Raw genomic sequence first — 12,781 nt, 5'->3', positions numbered from 1 at the left:
CTGGGACATTGGCATCAACGGGTACTTTTTGGGATCCTCGCGGTGCCATCGATCATCAACGTGCCGGTGATTTGGTTCTTTGTCAAGGACACGAAGCGCGAGCGGGTGCCCGTGGGCATTTACTGTGCCAACTTTTGGCACCTCGTCCAGCTCCGCGCCGTGTGGCAAGTGCTCTGCTTCAACTTCCTCTTTAGCTTTTTCACCGGCAACATTGGGTCGACGGCGACGTACTACGTGTCCTTGCACTGGGCCAAGGTCGAGAACCTCAACAATCAGATCATGGGTGTCGTCGGTCAAGCCGTATTTGCGGTCGTCTTGATCCTCACGGGCACGTACGGCACGCACTGGAACTGGCGCTACGTGCTCGTCATCACGATCTTGTGTGCCAACGCGATCGACTCAGTCTGTCAGTTCTGCACCGTCTACGACGTGGTGCGCAACCAGTGGTTCTATCTTGGTGTGCCGCTCATGGAGAACATCCCGTCGGCATCAACTTTGTCATTGGCACGTACGTCATTGTCGAGCTCGCCGAGGCCGGCAGCGAAGGTGTCATGTACGGTCTCTTGACGACCGTCACCAACCTCCCGGGTACATTTGGCACGATGATCACCAACTTGATTGACGGCTCTCTCGACTACAACAAGAAGCTCATCAAGGCTGACTCGGACGAGACGCGCAACCAAGTCGCGTACTCGTACATTATCTCGTATTGCTTTGCCGTCGTTGGCTGCTGCTGGGTTGTCTTGCTTCCACCGCAAAAGGCCGCTGTCGCCGAGCTCAAGAAGAACGGCGGCCGCCAGCCCATCGTTGCTGGCGTTATTTTCTATGCGCTCTTTGTGATTCTCTGTTGCTCGATCACGGGCACACTCATGCCCATGTACGACGAGACAAGCTGCGCGCGCCTCGCCGGTGGTACGGGTTGCCCGCCGGAAAACTCCAAGAACTATCTCCTCGGCATCTTTGTGCCGAGTGGCGTCGCGCTCCTCGCGATTCTCTACAAGGTGTTTCTCCACAAGTAGACGAGCGTAGATGACGAGGCAATCGACCTGCCTTGATGGTGTAGTGTGTATCGTAACAATCAATTTCCCTCTTGAAAACTACTCTAATCCACTTTCTCACGCCTTTCGGACGAGTGGCATTGACAATATTGCACACGCCGTCGTGGATTCGATCGCCTAAACGTTCGATCTACCAGAGAGAACATGCAAACACAAACACATCTGCACGGGGTTGCCGCGAGCCATGACTGAAATGCTACCAAGGGTCCGGGGATCACTCAGGATATTAGACACCCGACGCCTGCATACCGGTAATAGGCCAAAACGAACACGAGTGTCATTATTAATACCACGCGGCGGACTTTCTCAGTTTGCATTTGCGTTGTGCCTCGTGCCGTCAAGCATGTTTTTTGGTTGGCAAGTGCTTGATTATCTTTGAGGCGTTGGCGACGCGATGGGCCGCCAGTGCTGCCCCAATGGTGTTTGATTAAGTGCAGTGTAAAGCAATGAAAAGCATCAACGAGGAAAAAGCACATTTTTCTCACACCCACAGCTGGTGATAAAAGGGCACCCGGTGGCTGGCCAATGGGGTGCGCAGGATGTAGACCGTGAGAAAACGAGTTCGTGAAATTGGGTGGTCCAGGTAATCTTGCCACATCCTTCCTTAAAGAACGCTACGCGACTTGGTGACGTCGCGCTTTCAAAGTATTTCCGAGGTTGCGCGCTTTTTTCCCATGGTGCGAGCGCTGTACGCTGGTAGTCGTCCGTGCGAATCTATATCCGCGCATCATGGACGCTGGCACCACACCTCGCTACAACTACATATATGCAAGTGGTACGCGATAACGGTGCAGCATATCTACAATTACACTAATAGAACACAGAGCCTCGTCGTCGACGTCAGCGATTCGTTTTCAACGCCACCCACATTATTGAAGCACCCGTCGGCATCGTTGAAGGTCATAAATAAATATGCTACTCTGGCCCTTTCTAAATCCGCGCTCAAGTGCACGCGCCTCAAGTGCGGCGCACACCACATACTCAATCTTATATTACCTTTTCCACGCCACTCACCGCGTTTCAAACGCGCAAACTCGAAACGCGTGAGCTGGAAATGGGCCCTGACATGTGGTAGGCGGCGGCCTGTCCACGCCAATCTGATTACCAAAATGGACGGCGTCGGTACCACGGATGGTGCACGCAGCCCTCGCGGCCTGTATCAGCCCCGCACGTGAGTAGACATCCAAGTCTTCATTCTGCAATTTGCTACCTCTGACCATGGACCGCACCAGCAATGCGCTCATGGAGCGCGTCTCGTACGTCCACTCGGTCGACAAGGATACTAAGAACGCTGGCGACTATGACGACATGAAGACGCCTGGCGACCTCGAGACCGGCGCGCTCCGCGAAGGCGATGCCCCGGTGTACACATCACCCGAGATCCTCGCCATCCTCTACCAGTACGCGATGATCGGTATCGTCTACGGTGGCGTTCCTGCCATGAAGTTTCCGATCCTCGCCTCCTACTTTCAGCTCGAAACCAACGTCTTGAGCTCCGCCTCGGCACTCATGACGCTCGGCTGGACCATCAAGGTCTTCTTTGGCATGTTCAACGACTGCTTCCCGATCTTCGGCTACTCGCGCAAGCCGTACATGTTCATTGGCTGGACGCTGTGTGCGGCGATTCTAGTCTACATTGCGTGTAAGCCGGCGGGTGACCCGGGTTCGAGCTCGGATGGCTCGCAGCTCGCGCTTCTCTGCACGATTGTGGGCTTTTGCTACGTCATGGCCGACGTCGCGCAGGACGGTCTCATGTTGACGTACGCGCAGCGCGAGCCGATCGCGATCCGCGGCCGCTTGCAGTCGATGATCTACGCCACACGCTCGGTCTTCATGGCCATCATCTATCTCATTTGTGGTCTCTGCCTCAACTCGAAGGAGTTTTCTGGCGATTTTGACTGGGACATTGGTATCAACGGGTACTTTTGGATTTTGGCCGTCCCGTCCATCATCAACGTGCCGGTGATTTGGTTCTTTGTCAAGGACGCCAAGCGCGAGCGTGTCCCCGTGGGTATTTACTTTGCCAACTTTTGGGAGCTCGTCCAGCACCGCGCCGTGTGGCAAGTGCTCTGCTTCAACTTTCTCTTCTCGCTCTTCACGGGCAACATTACGTCGACGGCGACGTACTACGTGTCGCTCAACTGGGCCAAGGTCGAGAACCTCAACAACCAGATCATGGGCGTCGTCGGTCAACTCATCTTCGCGGTCGTCTTGGTGCTCACGGGCACGTACGGCACGCACTGGAACTGGCGCTATGTGCTCGTCATCACGATCCTCACGGCCAACATCATCGACTCGGTTTGCCAGTTTTTGACCGTCTACGATATCGTCCGCAACCAGTGGTTCTACCTCGGTGTGCCGATCATGGAGAACATTCCCATTGGCATCAACTTTGTCATTGGCACGTACGTCATTGTCGAGCTCGCCGAGGTCGGCAACGAAGGCGTCATGTACGGCCTCTTGACGACTGTCACGAACCTCCCAGGCACGTTTGGCACGATGATCACCAACTTGATTGACGGCTCTCTCGACTACAACAAGAAGCTCATCAAGGCTGACTCGGACGAGACGCGCAACCAAGTCGCGTACTCGTACATCATCTCGTATTGCTTTGCTGTCGTTGGCTGCTGCTGGGTCGTCTTGCTTCCGCCGCAAAAGGCCGCTGTCGCCGAGCTCAAGAAAAACGGCGGCCGCCAGCCCATCGTTGCCGGCTGCCTCTTTTACTTCTTCTTTGTCGTATTTTGCTGCTCGATCACGGGCACACTCATGTCCATGTACGACGAAACGAGCTGCGCGCGCCTCGCCGGTGGTACGGGTTGCCCGCCGGAAAACTCCAAGAACTATCTCCTCGGCATCTTTGTACCGAGCGGCGTCGCGCTCCTTGCGATTCTCTACAAGGTATTTCTCCACAAGTAGATAGTGGACTTGAGCCAACATATATCTATCCTAAAATGTGGTGTGTGCCGTTTTGATCAACGTTGTGGCGTCGGCGACGATGTGAGCGATGGAAATGCATGTTCCACGTTGCCACGGTACACGGCGGGGGTGCACTGCATTTTCATATTATCGTCATCGACTGCGTTGAAGACAATGTTGCACCCAAAGTCGAAAGCAAGATCGCGTGGCTGCAAAGGTTTGTCGCCGCGACACTCGAGCTCTTGACACATCAAACCTTACCCTACCCTAGCCCTTGTCGGAGGAGCCGGTCGATGTGTGAGCACTGGTTATGCGTTTTGAAAGTGTCTTGGTGTAGCGTACTCGTCCAAGCTGGATTGCTACAGTGGGTTGGTACACGGGCTGATATTGAAATCTTTGGCTGACTACCGGTCTGTTGGTAAAGCTCCACCGACGACTAAAAGTGTGGCGGCAACCAAGCGCTCTTCAACGTGCAGGCCTTCTGGGCTGCGAAGACGCAGCAGATGGTACTTCCTAGTCGTGCTCGCAAATCCTGTGACTGCAGAACGCACCCACGGTGAGAAGTTAACGAGATGGCTGGTAAAGGACTCGTTTGGAACAAAGCCGCCGCACACGTGCCGTTCATCGCAGGTATTTCCAAAAGCAACGATGTACGACCGCGTTGTGGCTTTAAGCTTCCACGGATGTGTTTCCGTGGCTCGTCTGCGACAGGGTGCTCAACGCAGTGCTCGAGAACGAACGTTCCCACATCCTTGGATCTGAGAATGACTCTCGCAGGTTTGGTTTGCTCGCATCTACGGTGTAGAATGGAGTATCTACGGGGCAGGTGCGGCGATGAGAGCACCTTTTATCGCAGGTTCCTAGACGCTACCGGTGCCCTTTCCGTAGTTCCCGCGGACAATTCGACGTATTTTTATAACTGCAACGATCTCCCGCGCCAACGACAAGCCTCGCAACCTCACACAAATCGTCGGCAAAGCTATGGTCCAGCATGTACAGTACTAGTATTGTATCTGGCAGATACCATTTGCATTAATAAAGAGCCCAACTTTCACTGCAAATTCCCACGACATGGCAAGGTAGGACAGACTCGGGGCGCGTCTCTTGATATGCGTGGACAGGACGTCTCGGTAGGACGGACACAGTCATGGGTGCGCTATGATGCACATCGGCAACTCTAGCCATTGTCGCACAGAGCCAGGAACGACGACGGGAATGCCTTTGCTTGTGCCGTAAAACAGCTTGTATGGGACTTGGTATGCCTCGTGTCTTTGGCGACCTAATAACGTCACTATCGCACACGCGACATACCGTGCGTTTCATATTAGTAAAGCATACCGGAGTTTTAGCAAATGAACTAGGTACCGATTTCCACCCATACTTTGAGTGCCGAACCTTGTCGTCCAAGCTCGTCGTTGCTGTCATTCTGTATTTTGCCTTCCGCAGCATGCTTGCACGCAACAGCAACGCGCTCATGGAGCGCGTCTCGTACGTCCACTCGATCGACAAAGACAAAGACGCCAAGGCCGTTGACGGCGACTACGACGCGACCAAAACCCCCGAAGACCTCGAAAATGGCGCGCTCCGCGAAGGCGATGCCCCGGTGTACACGTCGCCCGAGATCCTCGCCATTCTCTACCAGTACGCGATGATCGGTATCGTCTACGGTGGCGTTCCTGCCATGAAGTTTCCGATCCTCGCCTCCTACTTTCAACTCGAAACCAACGTCTTGAGCTCCGCCTCGGCGCTCATGACGCTCGGCTGGACCATCAAAGTCTTCTTTGGCATGTTCAACGACTGCTTCCCGATCTTTGGCTACTCGCGCAAGCCGTACATGTTCATTGGCTGGACGTTGTGTGCTGCGATTCTTGTCTACATTGCGTGCAAGCCGGCGGGCGAGCCGGGCTCCAACGCCGATGGGTCGCAGCTCGCGCTACTCTGCACGATTGTGGGCTTTTGCTACGTCATGGCCGACGTCGCGCAGGACGGTCTCATGTTGACGTACGCGCAGCGCGAGCCGCTCGCGGTGCGTGGCCGTCTCCAGTCGCTCATCTACTCGACTCGCTCGTTCTTCATGGCCATCATCTATCTCATTTGCGGTCTCTGCCTCAACTCGAAGCCGTTCTCGGGCGACTTTGACTGGGACATTGGTATCAACGGGTACTTTTGGATCCTCGCGGTGCCATCGATCATCAACGTGCCGGTGATTTGGTTCTTTGTCAAGGACACGAAGCGCGAGCGGGTGCCCGTGGGCATTTACTTTGCCAAGTTTTGGCACCTCGTCCAGCTCCGCGCCGTGTGGCAAGTGCTCTGCTTCAACTTCCTCTTTAGCTTTTTCACCGGCAACATTGGGTCGACGGCGACGTACTACGTGTCCTTGCACTGGGCCAAGGTCGAGAACCTCAACAATCAGATCATGGGCGTCATTGGCCAAATCATCTTTGCCTTTGTACTCATGCTCACGGGTATCTACGGCACGCACTGGAACTGGCGCTACGTGCTCGTCATCACGGTCGTCACGGCCAACGTCATTGATGCGACCGCGCAATTTTGCACGATTTTTGCGATCGTCCGCAACCAGTGGTTCTACCTCGGCGTGCCGATCATGGAGAACATTCCCATCGGCATCAACTTTGTCATTGGCACGTACGTCATTGTCGAGCTCGCCGAGGCCGGCAGCGAAGGCGTCATGTACGGTCTCCTCACGACTGTCACGAACCTCCCGAGCACCTTTGGCGCCATGATCACCAACATCATCGACGGCCAGTTCAAGTACAACGTCGCACTTATCAAGCAAGACGCGGACGAGACGCGGGTCCAAGTCGCGTACACGTACCTCATTTCGTACTTGTTTTGCATTGTCGGCTGCAGCCTTGTGTGCCTCCTTCCGCCCCAGAAAGCGGCGGTCGCCGAGCTCAAGAAGCACGGCGGGCGCCACCCAGTGGTCGCCACGTGCCTCTTCTACTTTTTTTTTCGTCATCTTTTGCTGCTCAATCACGGGGACGATGAGCTCGATGTTCGAGTCAACGCGGTGCCTTCCGCTCGCCGGCGGCCGCGGCTGCCCCGAGGGGACGTCGCACACGTACCTTCTTGGCATCTTCGTCCCGAGCGCTGTTGCACTTGTCGCGATCCTCTACACGGCGTTTGTGCACAAGTAGGCAGTAACATTGACTCGATTGCTCGTGTTGTTGCTTTTTCTTTAAAATCGGTCGTAGCGCTAGCGTGGATTCCATGATGTTGGCCAACACGCAGATTTCGCCACCGTTCCGTCTTTCGAGACGCGCCTCACGACCCCAGACGACCTCGCGGACCTCGCCGCCCCAGAAAACTAGCAACCTGGCCCCCGATGCGATCGCTGACGCTCGTCCCGGCGTCCCCACGCACAATGCTGTCTCATACTTCGGTGCACGTGTGCGACAACCTTTCTAAATTGAGCTTGCAGCCAGTACTGCGGTGCTGATTGACACGAAGAAACGTCATATCTATCTATCTATCTATCTATCTATCTATCTATCTATCTATCTATCTATCTATCTATCTATCTATCTATCTATCTATCTATCTATCTATCTATCTATCTATCTATCTATCTATCTATCTATCGATCTATCGATCTATCGATCTTTTGGCACGGAGCATGACTTGAAGCGTGGGGTGATACTCCAACCACACAACAAGGACATGTGAGCATCAGTACTACGCTGCTGCGACTTTATCTATGCAGTCGTAAAGCGGCCCGTGAGTGCTGGATTGGGTGCCATGCAAAGCCGTTTCCCCTCGAACCATTGATGGATGTCATTGCATTCTCCTCTTAGCGTTGACATAACAACCACGGCGCGCCCTCCTCATGGTTCTAGCCTTCCGAGGCGGCGTTCGTGTGACGACAAGAGAACAGCTCGTGCACCATGGCACTCGATCGCTCGTACGACCTGGTCCTTTGCACGATAGCGGTGAATGCCGCTGCTCATCGAGTGCCAACAATTAGCTTTGCTTTGCCGTTCGAGTCTGCTGGGCTTCAGGAGCTTCTTCTGCGCGACAGCACATCGGCAGCTTGCTCGATCTGCCACATCGAACATCACACATGAAGAAGAAATGCAAACTGGACAGGCGGGCAAAGTACTTTTTACGCGAATTCCATGGTTTTCCGGTATCTGTAACCGGATAATTGCTTGTTTTTCAACCACGAAAGAGAATCCATACAAATGGCAAGCTTATTATTATGGATTGAAATCACCACATTCGTGAATTCGCCGAGACGAGTGTCGGAACGTTCCGCGCGTGTGCCGATCATTGCAGCGTACCAATCCAGTGCATGCCACCGGAAAGACACGATGTGAGTCCTTGCCGAATCAGTCGGCTCACAATTGCAGCCACTCGTCAAGAATGGATTCTGCCGAGACGCTCCAAGTGCTTGGCGCGATCGCTGCCGTCGCCGTCGCCGTCCGCTACGCGCTGCGGCAACGGGTGCCAGCCGCACGCTTTGGTGACGCCTACGTCACGATCATGGAGCACGAAGCCAACTCGTTCCACGTGATGGCGCTGCCACCGACGCGAACGATCACGATCTTTCCGCATCTCGACGTACCGGCCCTCGCAGCACGCACGGCGGCTATCGTTGCGGCCAACCCGTGGCTGCTCGGGCGCATGGTCTCGGCAGCCGACAAGACGGTCGAACTCCAGTACGCCACGTCACCGACCAACGTCGAGGCTGCGTTCGCCGAGGTAACGTGCCCGCTGCCAGCCGACGCGTCGACGAACGACGTCATGGATTGGCTCACGACAAGCATTGCACCGACCATGATTGGCCGGCTCTGCCTCGACGATCCGAGCGCGCGCCTCTTCCAAGTCGTCGCTGTGCACTTGGCCAACGGCAGCACCGGCGTCGCCGTCGCACTCTGCCACTCGATCGGGGACGGCGATACGTTCTACACGCTCTACAAGATGCTCGATGTGCACGAAAAGGTGCAGTCGCTGACACCGACCCGCGCCTTTTACAATGGGACGCCGGTCTTCCGCCACTGGGCGCCATTCACGACGCGGTCTGCGTTCATGGGCCTTCGTGTGCTCATCAATGCGCTACTCTACGGCTACCGCAAGGCGCTCGGGATGCCACCGCACGTCGCATGCTACCGCGTCAACGTGGAGGCAGTCGCAGCCGCCAAGGCAGCGCACACCCCGACGCCTTCCGCGCCCTTCCTCTCGACCAACGACATTCTCACCAGTGCTTTCTTCGCGATGACCCAGACGTCGCTGGGGCTCATGTCCCTCAACCTCCGGGATCGACTGGGCCTCTCGTCCAAGGACGCGGGCAACTACATCATTGCCTTTACGTACACGGCCAGCGAGTACGCATCGCCCGCCAGCATCCGCGCGTCCAACGTCGACAAGCGCGCGCCGCAGCGCAAGACTGCTTCGACCGCCGAGCCTGTGCCTAGTGCGCTGGCCGGCCTTTTTGGCGGGAAACTCTCGGTGATCACCAACTGGTGCTCGTTCTACCACCACCTGGTGCTTGAGGACGGCGTGCACCCGCTCTCGCACGCGCCACTCGTGACGCAAGGCCTCCTCCCGTTTGACGCGACGGCTGTTTTGTATAATCACTCGCCCACTGACGTGCGCTTGGTCGTGACGCGCAATGCGTCGACGCCGCTCTTGCCCTCCGCGCTTCTGGAGCCACTTGGCGCCTTGATGGTGGCACCGTCGGCGTAAGAGCGTGGATAATATGTGTTGCGTCAATATAGGAGCTAAAGTAGTGCAAATGGCTGCGTGTCCAATCGACGAGCCTCCACGCCGACTTGTCGATGGCCCACATGCCATACTAGAACAGTCTAAACGCACGCAACGCCGCGTTGTCATTCGTCACACACCACGCACTTTGTATTGAAGAATGTGTGTGGGTTTAGCCATGCTCAGACCTCGATACAAAGACCTTGATTCGATACAAGAACAAAATACCCAACTGGCAACGATGCTTGCAAGGAGGACGTCCGTGGCGGCGCGCCGCCGGCTGGCCCGCCAGCTGCAGCCTGTACACGGCCTGCGGAAGGTGGACAATGGCGCACTGCATGCGCTGCCCGCTGTGAGCCTCGCCTGGCGGCAAGAGCGTCCTTGGATGCCACGCCTCGTCCTGCCCACCCGAGCGCTCTCGACGGCCGCCCGGACGCCATCGTCTTCGCCCACCTTTCCATCCGCACGCGTGGCGACGACAGCACACGGCGTCGTAGCGACCAGCGCCTTTGCGCCCAGCAGCGTTATCTTCCACGAGACGGCCATCGCAGCATCCAGCTTTGGTGCCGCCCACCACCACTGCGACCACGACCACACATGCGACCACGACCATGTCCATCTGCATACGTGTGATCACGACCACGACCATAATCACGATTCATGCCATCACCACCACGACCATGAAGATTGCAGCCATGCCCACGATGCCCATGCCCACTGCGACCATGCCCATGCTCACGATCACGATCCTTGTGACCACGACCACGACCACGGCCACGTCGAGACGCTCACCGAGGCCGAGCGCGGAACCGTGGCAATGGCGGTCGCAGCGAACTTTGACGCGTACATGGCCATTTGCGCCGCGCACGATAACGTCCTCGGGCGCCTCGACATTGCCAAGAACCTCGTCAAAGTCTTGCACGCGATCGCGTCCGACGCGTCTCTGCTACCCGATCTGCTGCGTCTCTCGGTGCTTTCAGACCGCGTGCCGGCCTGCGTTGCGACCGCCGTCGCCCTCCGGTCGCACCTCCCACCTGCGAGCCTTCCGGCTACCGTCTCGGACTCGGATCTCGCGCATCTCCTCGGCGTGCTGCACAACCATGCGCAGGCGCTCGACCGCATCGACGGCAGTGGTGTCTTTCGGTACATTCCGCGACTGCACCACGCGTGCAGGCCCAACGTCCACGTCGCCGCCGACGGTACGACGCTCCGCGCCACAGCGATGTCACCGATCGCCGTCGGTGACGCGCTCGCGTTCGACACGCTCGACATGTACTACTGGACGCATGCCGACCGGGTGGCGGCGCTCGTCGCCGATGAGATCGCTTGCAACTGCGACTGGTGCATTGGCGCTGCGCCGGATGCTGCGCGGGCGTACCGATGCAAAGATCCGTCGTGCAACGGTGTCGTGCTCCCGACGACTACGACACCGACGACGGCAACGTGTTCGTGCTGCAACCACGACTGGACGGTCGACGATGTGGCCGCCATGACGGTGCACGAAGATGCGACGGCGGCGGCGCTGCAGCCCGCGACGACCTTGGCCGAAATCGAGGCCATCGTGGCGGCCTCGCCGCTGCATAGCACCCACCGCGTATGCTACGACGCACTCGCGCAGCTCTCGACCACCTTGCGCGACGACGACACCGATGCAGAAAACGTCCGTCGGCAGCTACTGGCGTGCGTCGACGCAGTCGTCCCGTACGCACATCCGACGACGATCGAGCACTACGACGCCTTGGCCGCCGCGCTTGTCGTCCAGGGCAAGATTGAGGACGCGACCGCAGCGTACGCAGCGGCGTTCGAGATGGCGTGTTGCTGCTTTGGCGTCGACCACGAGACGACCCGCTTTTACAAGGCGCTGGCCGAGACGACACCGAGAACGCGCGCCGCTTGGGCGGATATGTATGATGTCGACGACGACACTGTCGTCGAGCGTCGCTAGAAACGTCACCTGGGAGAACCCTTCGAGTGGACTCCTCCTATTTCACTGGATACGATTAGAGTACTATACCAATGGATACCTGCGTCCTTTAGTGATCCTCACAGGTCAGGAAACAAAGCGTCGGAGTGCTAGACAGGTGCAGCGCATGCGAAGCGGGTTCCCCTAGCCCCAGGGGTAGGGGTGCATCGTACACATGGCCACCATGGCCCATTGATGTCGTCGCATCGCGTCGGATCATGCGTGTTCACGTGAGTGCAATATGCATGTGGTCTCAAGCGCTGTCTTTTGGGATATGCATTCTCTTGGCCCCCAGAGACAGGAAAAAACAGTGTGTAAGCAGTGTGCTGCAAAAGACACCTCGAGCAGATTCCAGTCCCATAACACTAGACTACCGTCACTTCGTCGACGAGGCGAGAGGTCCTCCTCAATAAACGCGTCGCCGTTTGGTCCCCGGACAAGATCCGAGACCAATCTTTCTTCTAGCTGACGTAATGTCTGATGGAATTCGTTCAAGCGATCGACGACAACGGTTGTCAGAAACGAACTTCGGAACCAACTACTTTTATGTATTTGTCTCGCTCGGCAGAACGACAACCGATGAGACGATTACGACGTCGACACGAGCTGCAAGAACGACGGCGTCGATACCGGCGTCGACGCTGAGCGCGTCACGAGACGCACGTCGCTCGGCGATCGGTGGTACAAGATCCCTGTCGCATCAAACCGAAGCACTCCGCGAACGATGACCGGCATATGCGCTGTCGGCGTCGCATTTCCGTCCAGCACGAGGTGGTGGTAGAACGAACACCAATTGGTCATCACTGAAAAGTGGCCGGGACTGAAGAGGCTCGTCGGAAACGGCTCCGACGACATTTTCACTTGCGGCGCCGTCTTGTCGTGGTACGATGCACGCACGTCTGCTGGGTCGAGGTAGTCGCCTCGGGCGTAGACAAAGCAGCCGACGTAATTGCCCACCGCGCTCGGTGAAAGGCGCAACCGATCGCGGAGGTTGATGGCCAAGAGTCCGAGGGCCGTCGACGTCATCTTGAAGAACGCGCTGGCCACAATATCATTGGTTGAGAGGTATGGCGCGTCCTTTCTCGGAGCGTGCGCGGCCTTGATGGCGGCAAGGGCGGTA

At 56.9% G+C, this 12,781-nt stretch overlaps 5 protein-coding genes across 5 annotated transcripts; 4 read left to right on the top strand and 1 right to left on the bottom strand.

Annotated features, from left to right (window-relative positions):
- Nucleotides 1-2,276: 2,276 nt before the first annotated feature.
- Nucleotides 2,277-3,974, top strand: SPRG_16501 (hypothetical protein; the record flags this gene model as incomplete). The annotated part of the gene is made up of 1 exon (XM_012355782.1): nt 2,277-3,974. One exon carries the CDS (start codon nt 2,277-2,279, stop codon nt 3,972-3,974), a length of 1,698 nt encoding a protein of 565 aa, XP_012211172.1.
- A 1,447-nt stretch (nt 3,975-5,421) lies between these two features.
- On the top strand, nt 5,422-7,132 carry SPRG_16500 (hypothetical protein; the record flags this gene model as incomplete). The annotated part of the gene is made up of 2 exons (XM_012355781.1): nt 5,422-6,926; nt 6,985-7,132. The coding sequence occupies 2 exons, from the start codon at nt 5,422-5,424 to the stop codon at nt 7,130-7,132; spliced, it is 1,653 nt and encodes a 550-aa protein (XP_012211171.1).
- A 1,203-nt stretch (nt 7,133-8,335) lies between these two features.
- SPRG_16499 (hypothetical protein) lies at nt 8,336-9,680 on the top strand (the record flags this gene model as incomplete). The annotated part of the gene is made up of 1 exon (XM_012355780.1): nt 8,336-9,680. The coding sequence occupies exon 1, from the start codon at nt 8,358-8,360 to the stop codon at nt 9,678-9,680; it is 1,323 nt and encodes a 440-aa protein (XP_012211170.1). The 5' UTR covers nt 8,336-8,357.
- A 259-nt stretch (nt 9,681-9,939) lies between these two features.
- Nucleotides 9,940-11,643, top strand: SPRG_16498 (hypothetical protein; the record flags this gene model as incomplete). Its single annotated transcript, XM_012355779.1, has 1 exon — nt 9,940-11,643. One exon carries the CDS (start codon nt 9,940-9,942, stop codon nt 11,641-11,643), a length of 1,704 nt encoding a protein of 567 aa, XP_012211169.1.
- A 606-nt stretch (nt 11,644-12,249) lies between these two features.
- On the bottom strand, nt 12,250-12,687 carry SPRG_16497 (hypothetical protein; the record flags this gene model as incomplete). The annotated part of the gene is made up of 1 exon (XM_012355778.1): nt 12,250-12,687. The coding sequence occupies one exon, from the start codon at nt 12,685-12,687 to the stop codon at nt 12,250-12,252; it is 438 nt and encodes a 145-aa protein (XP_012211168.1).
- Between the last annotated feature and the right edge of the window lie 94 nt (nt 12,688-12,781).

This window comes from Saprolegnia parasitica, assembly GCF_000151545.1.
Source record: "Saprolegnia parasitica CBS 223.65 unplaced genomic scaffold supercont2.305, whole genome shotgun sequence".
NCBI lineage: Eukaryota > Oomycota > Saprolegniomycetes > Saprolegniales > Saprolegniaceae > Saprolegnia > Saprolegnia parasitica.
The sequence above is the reverse complement of the archived record's forward strand: the minus strand, read 5'-3'. Positions and strand labels throughout refer to the sequence as shown.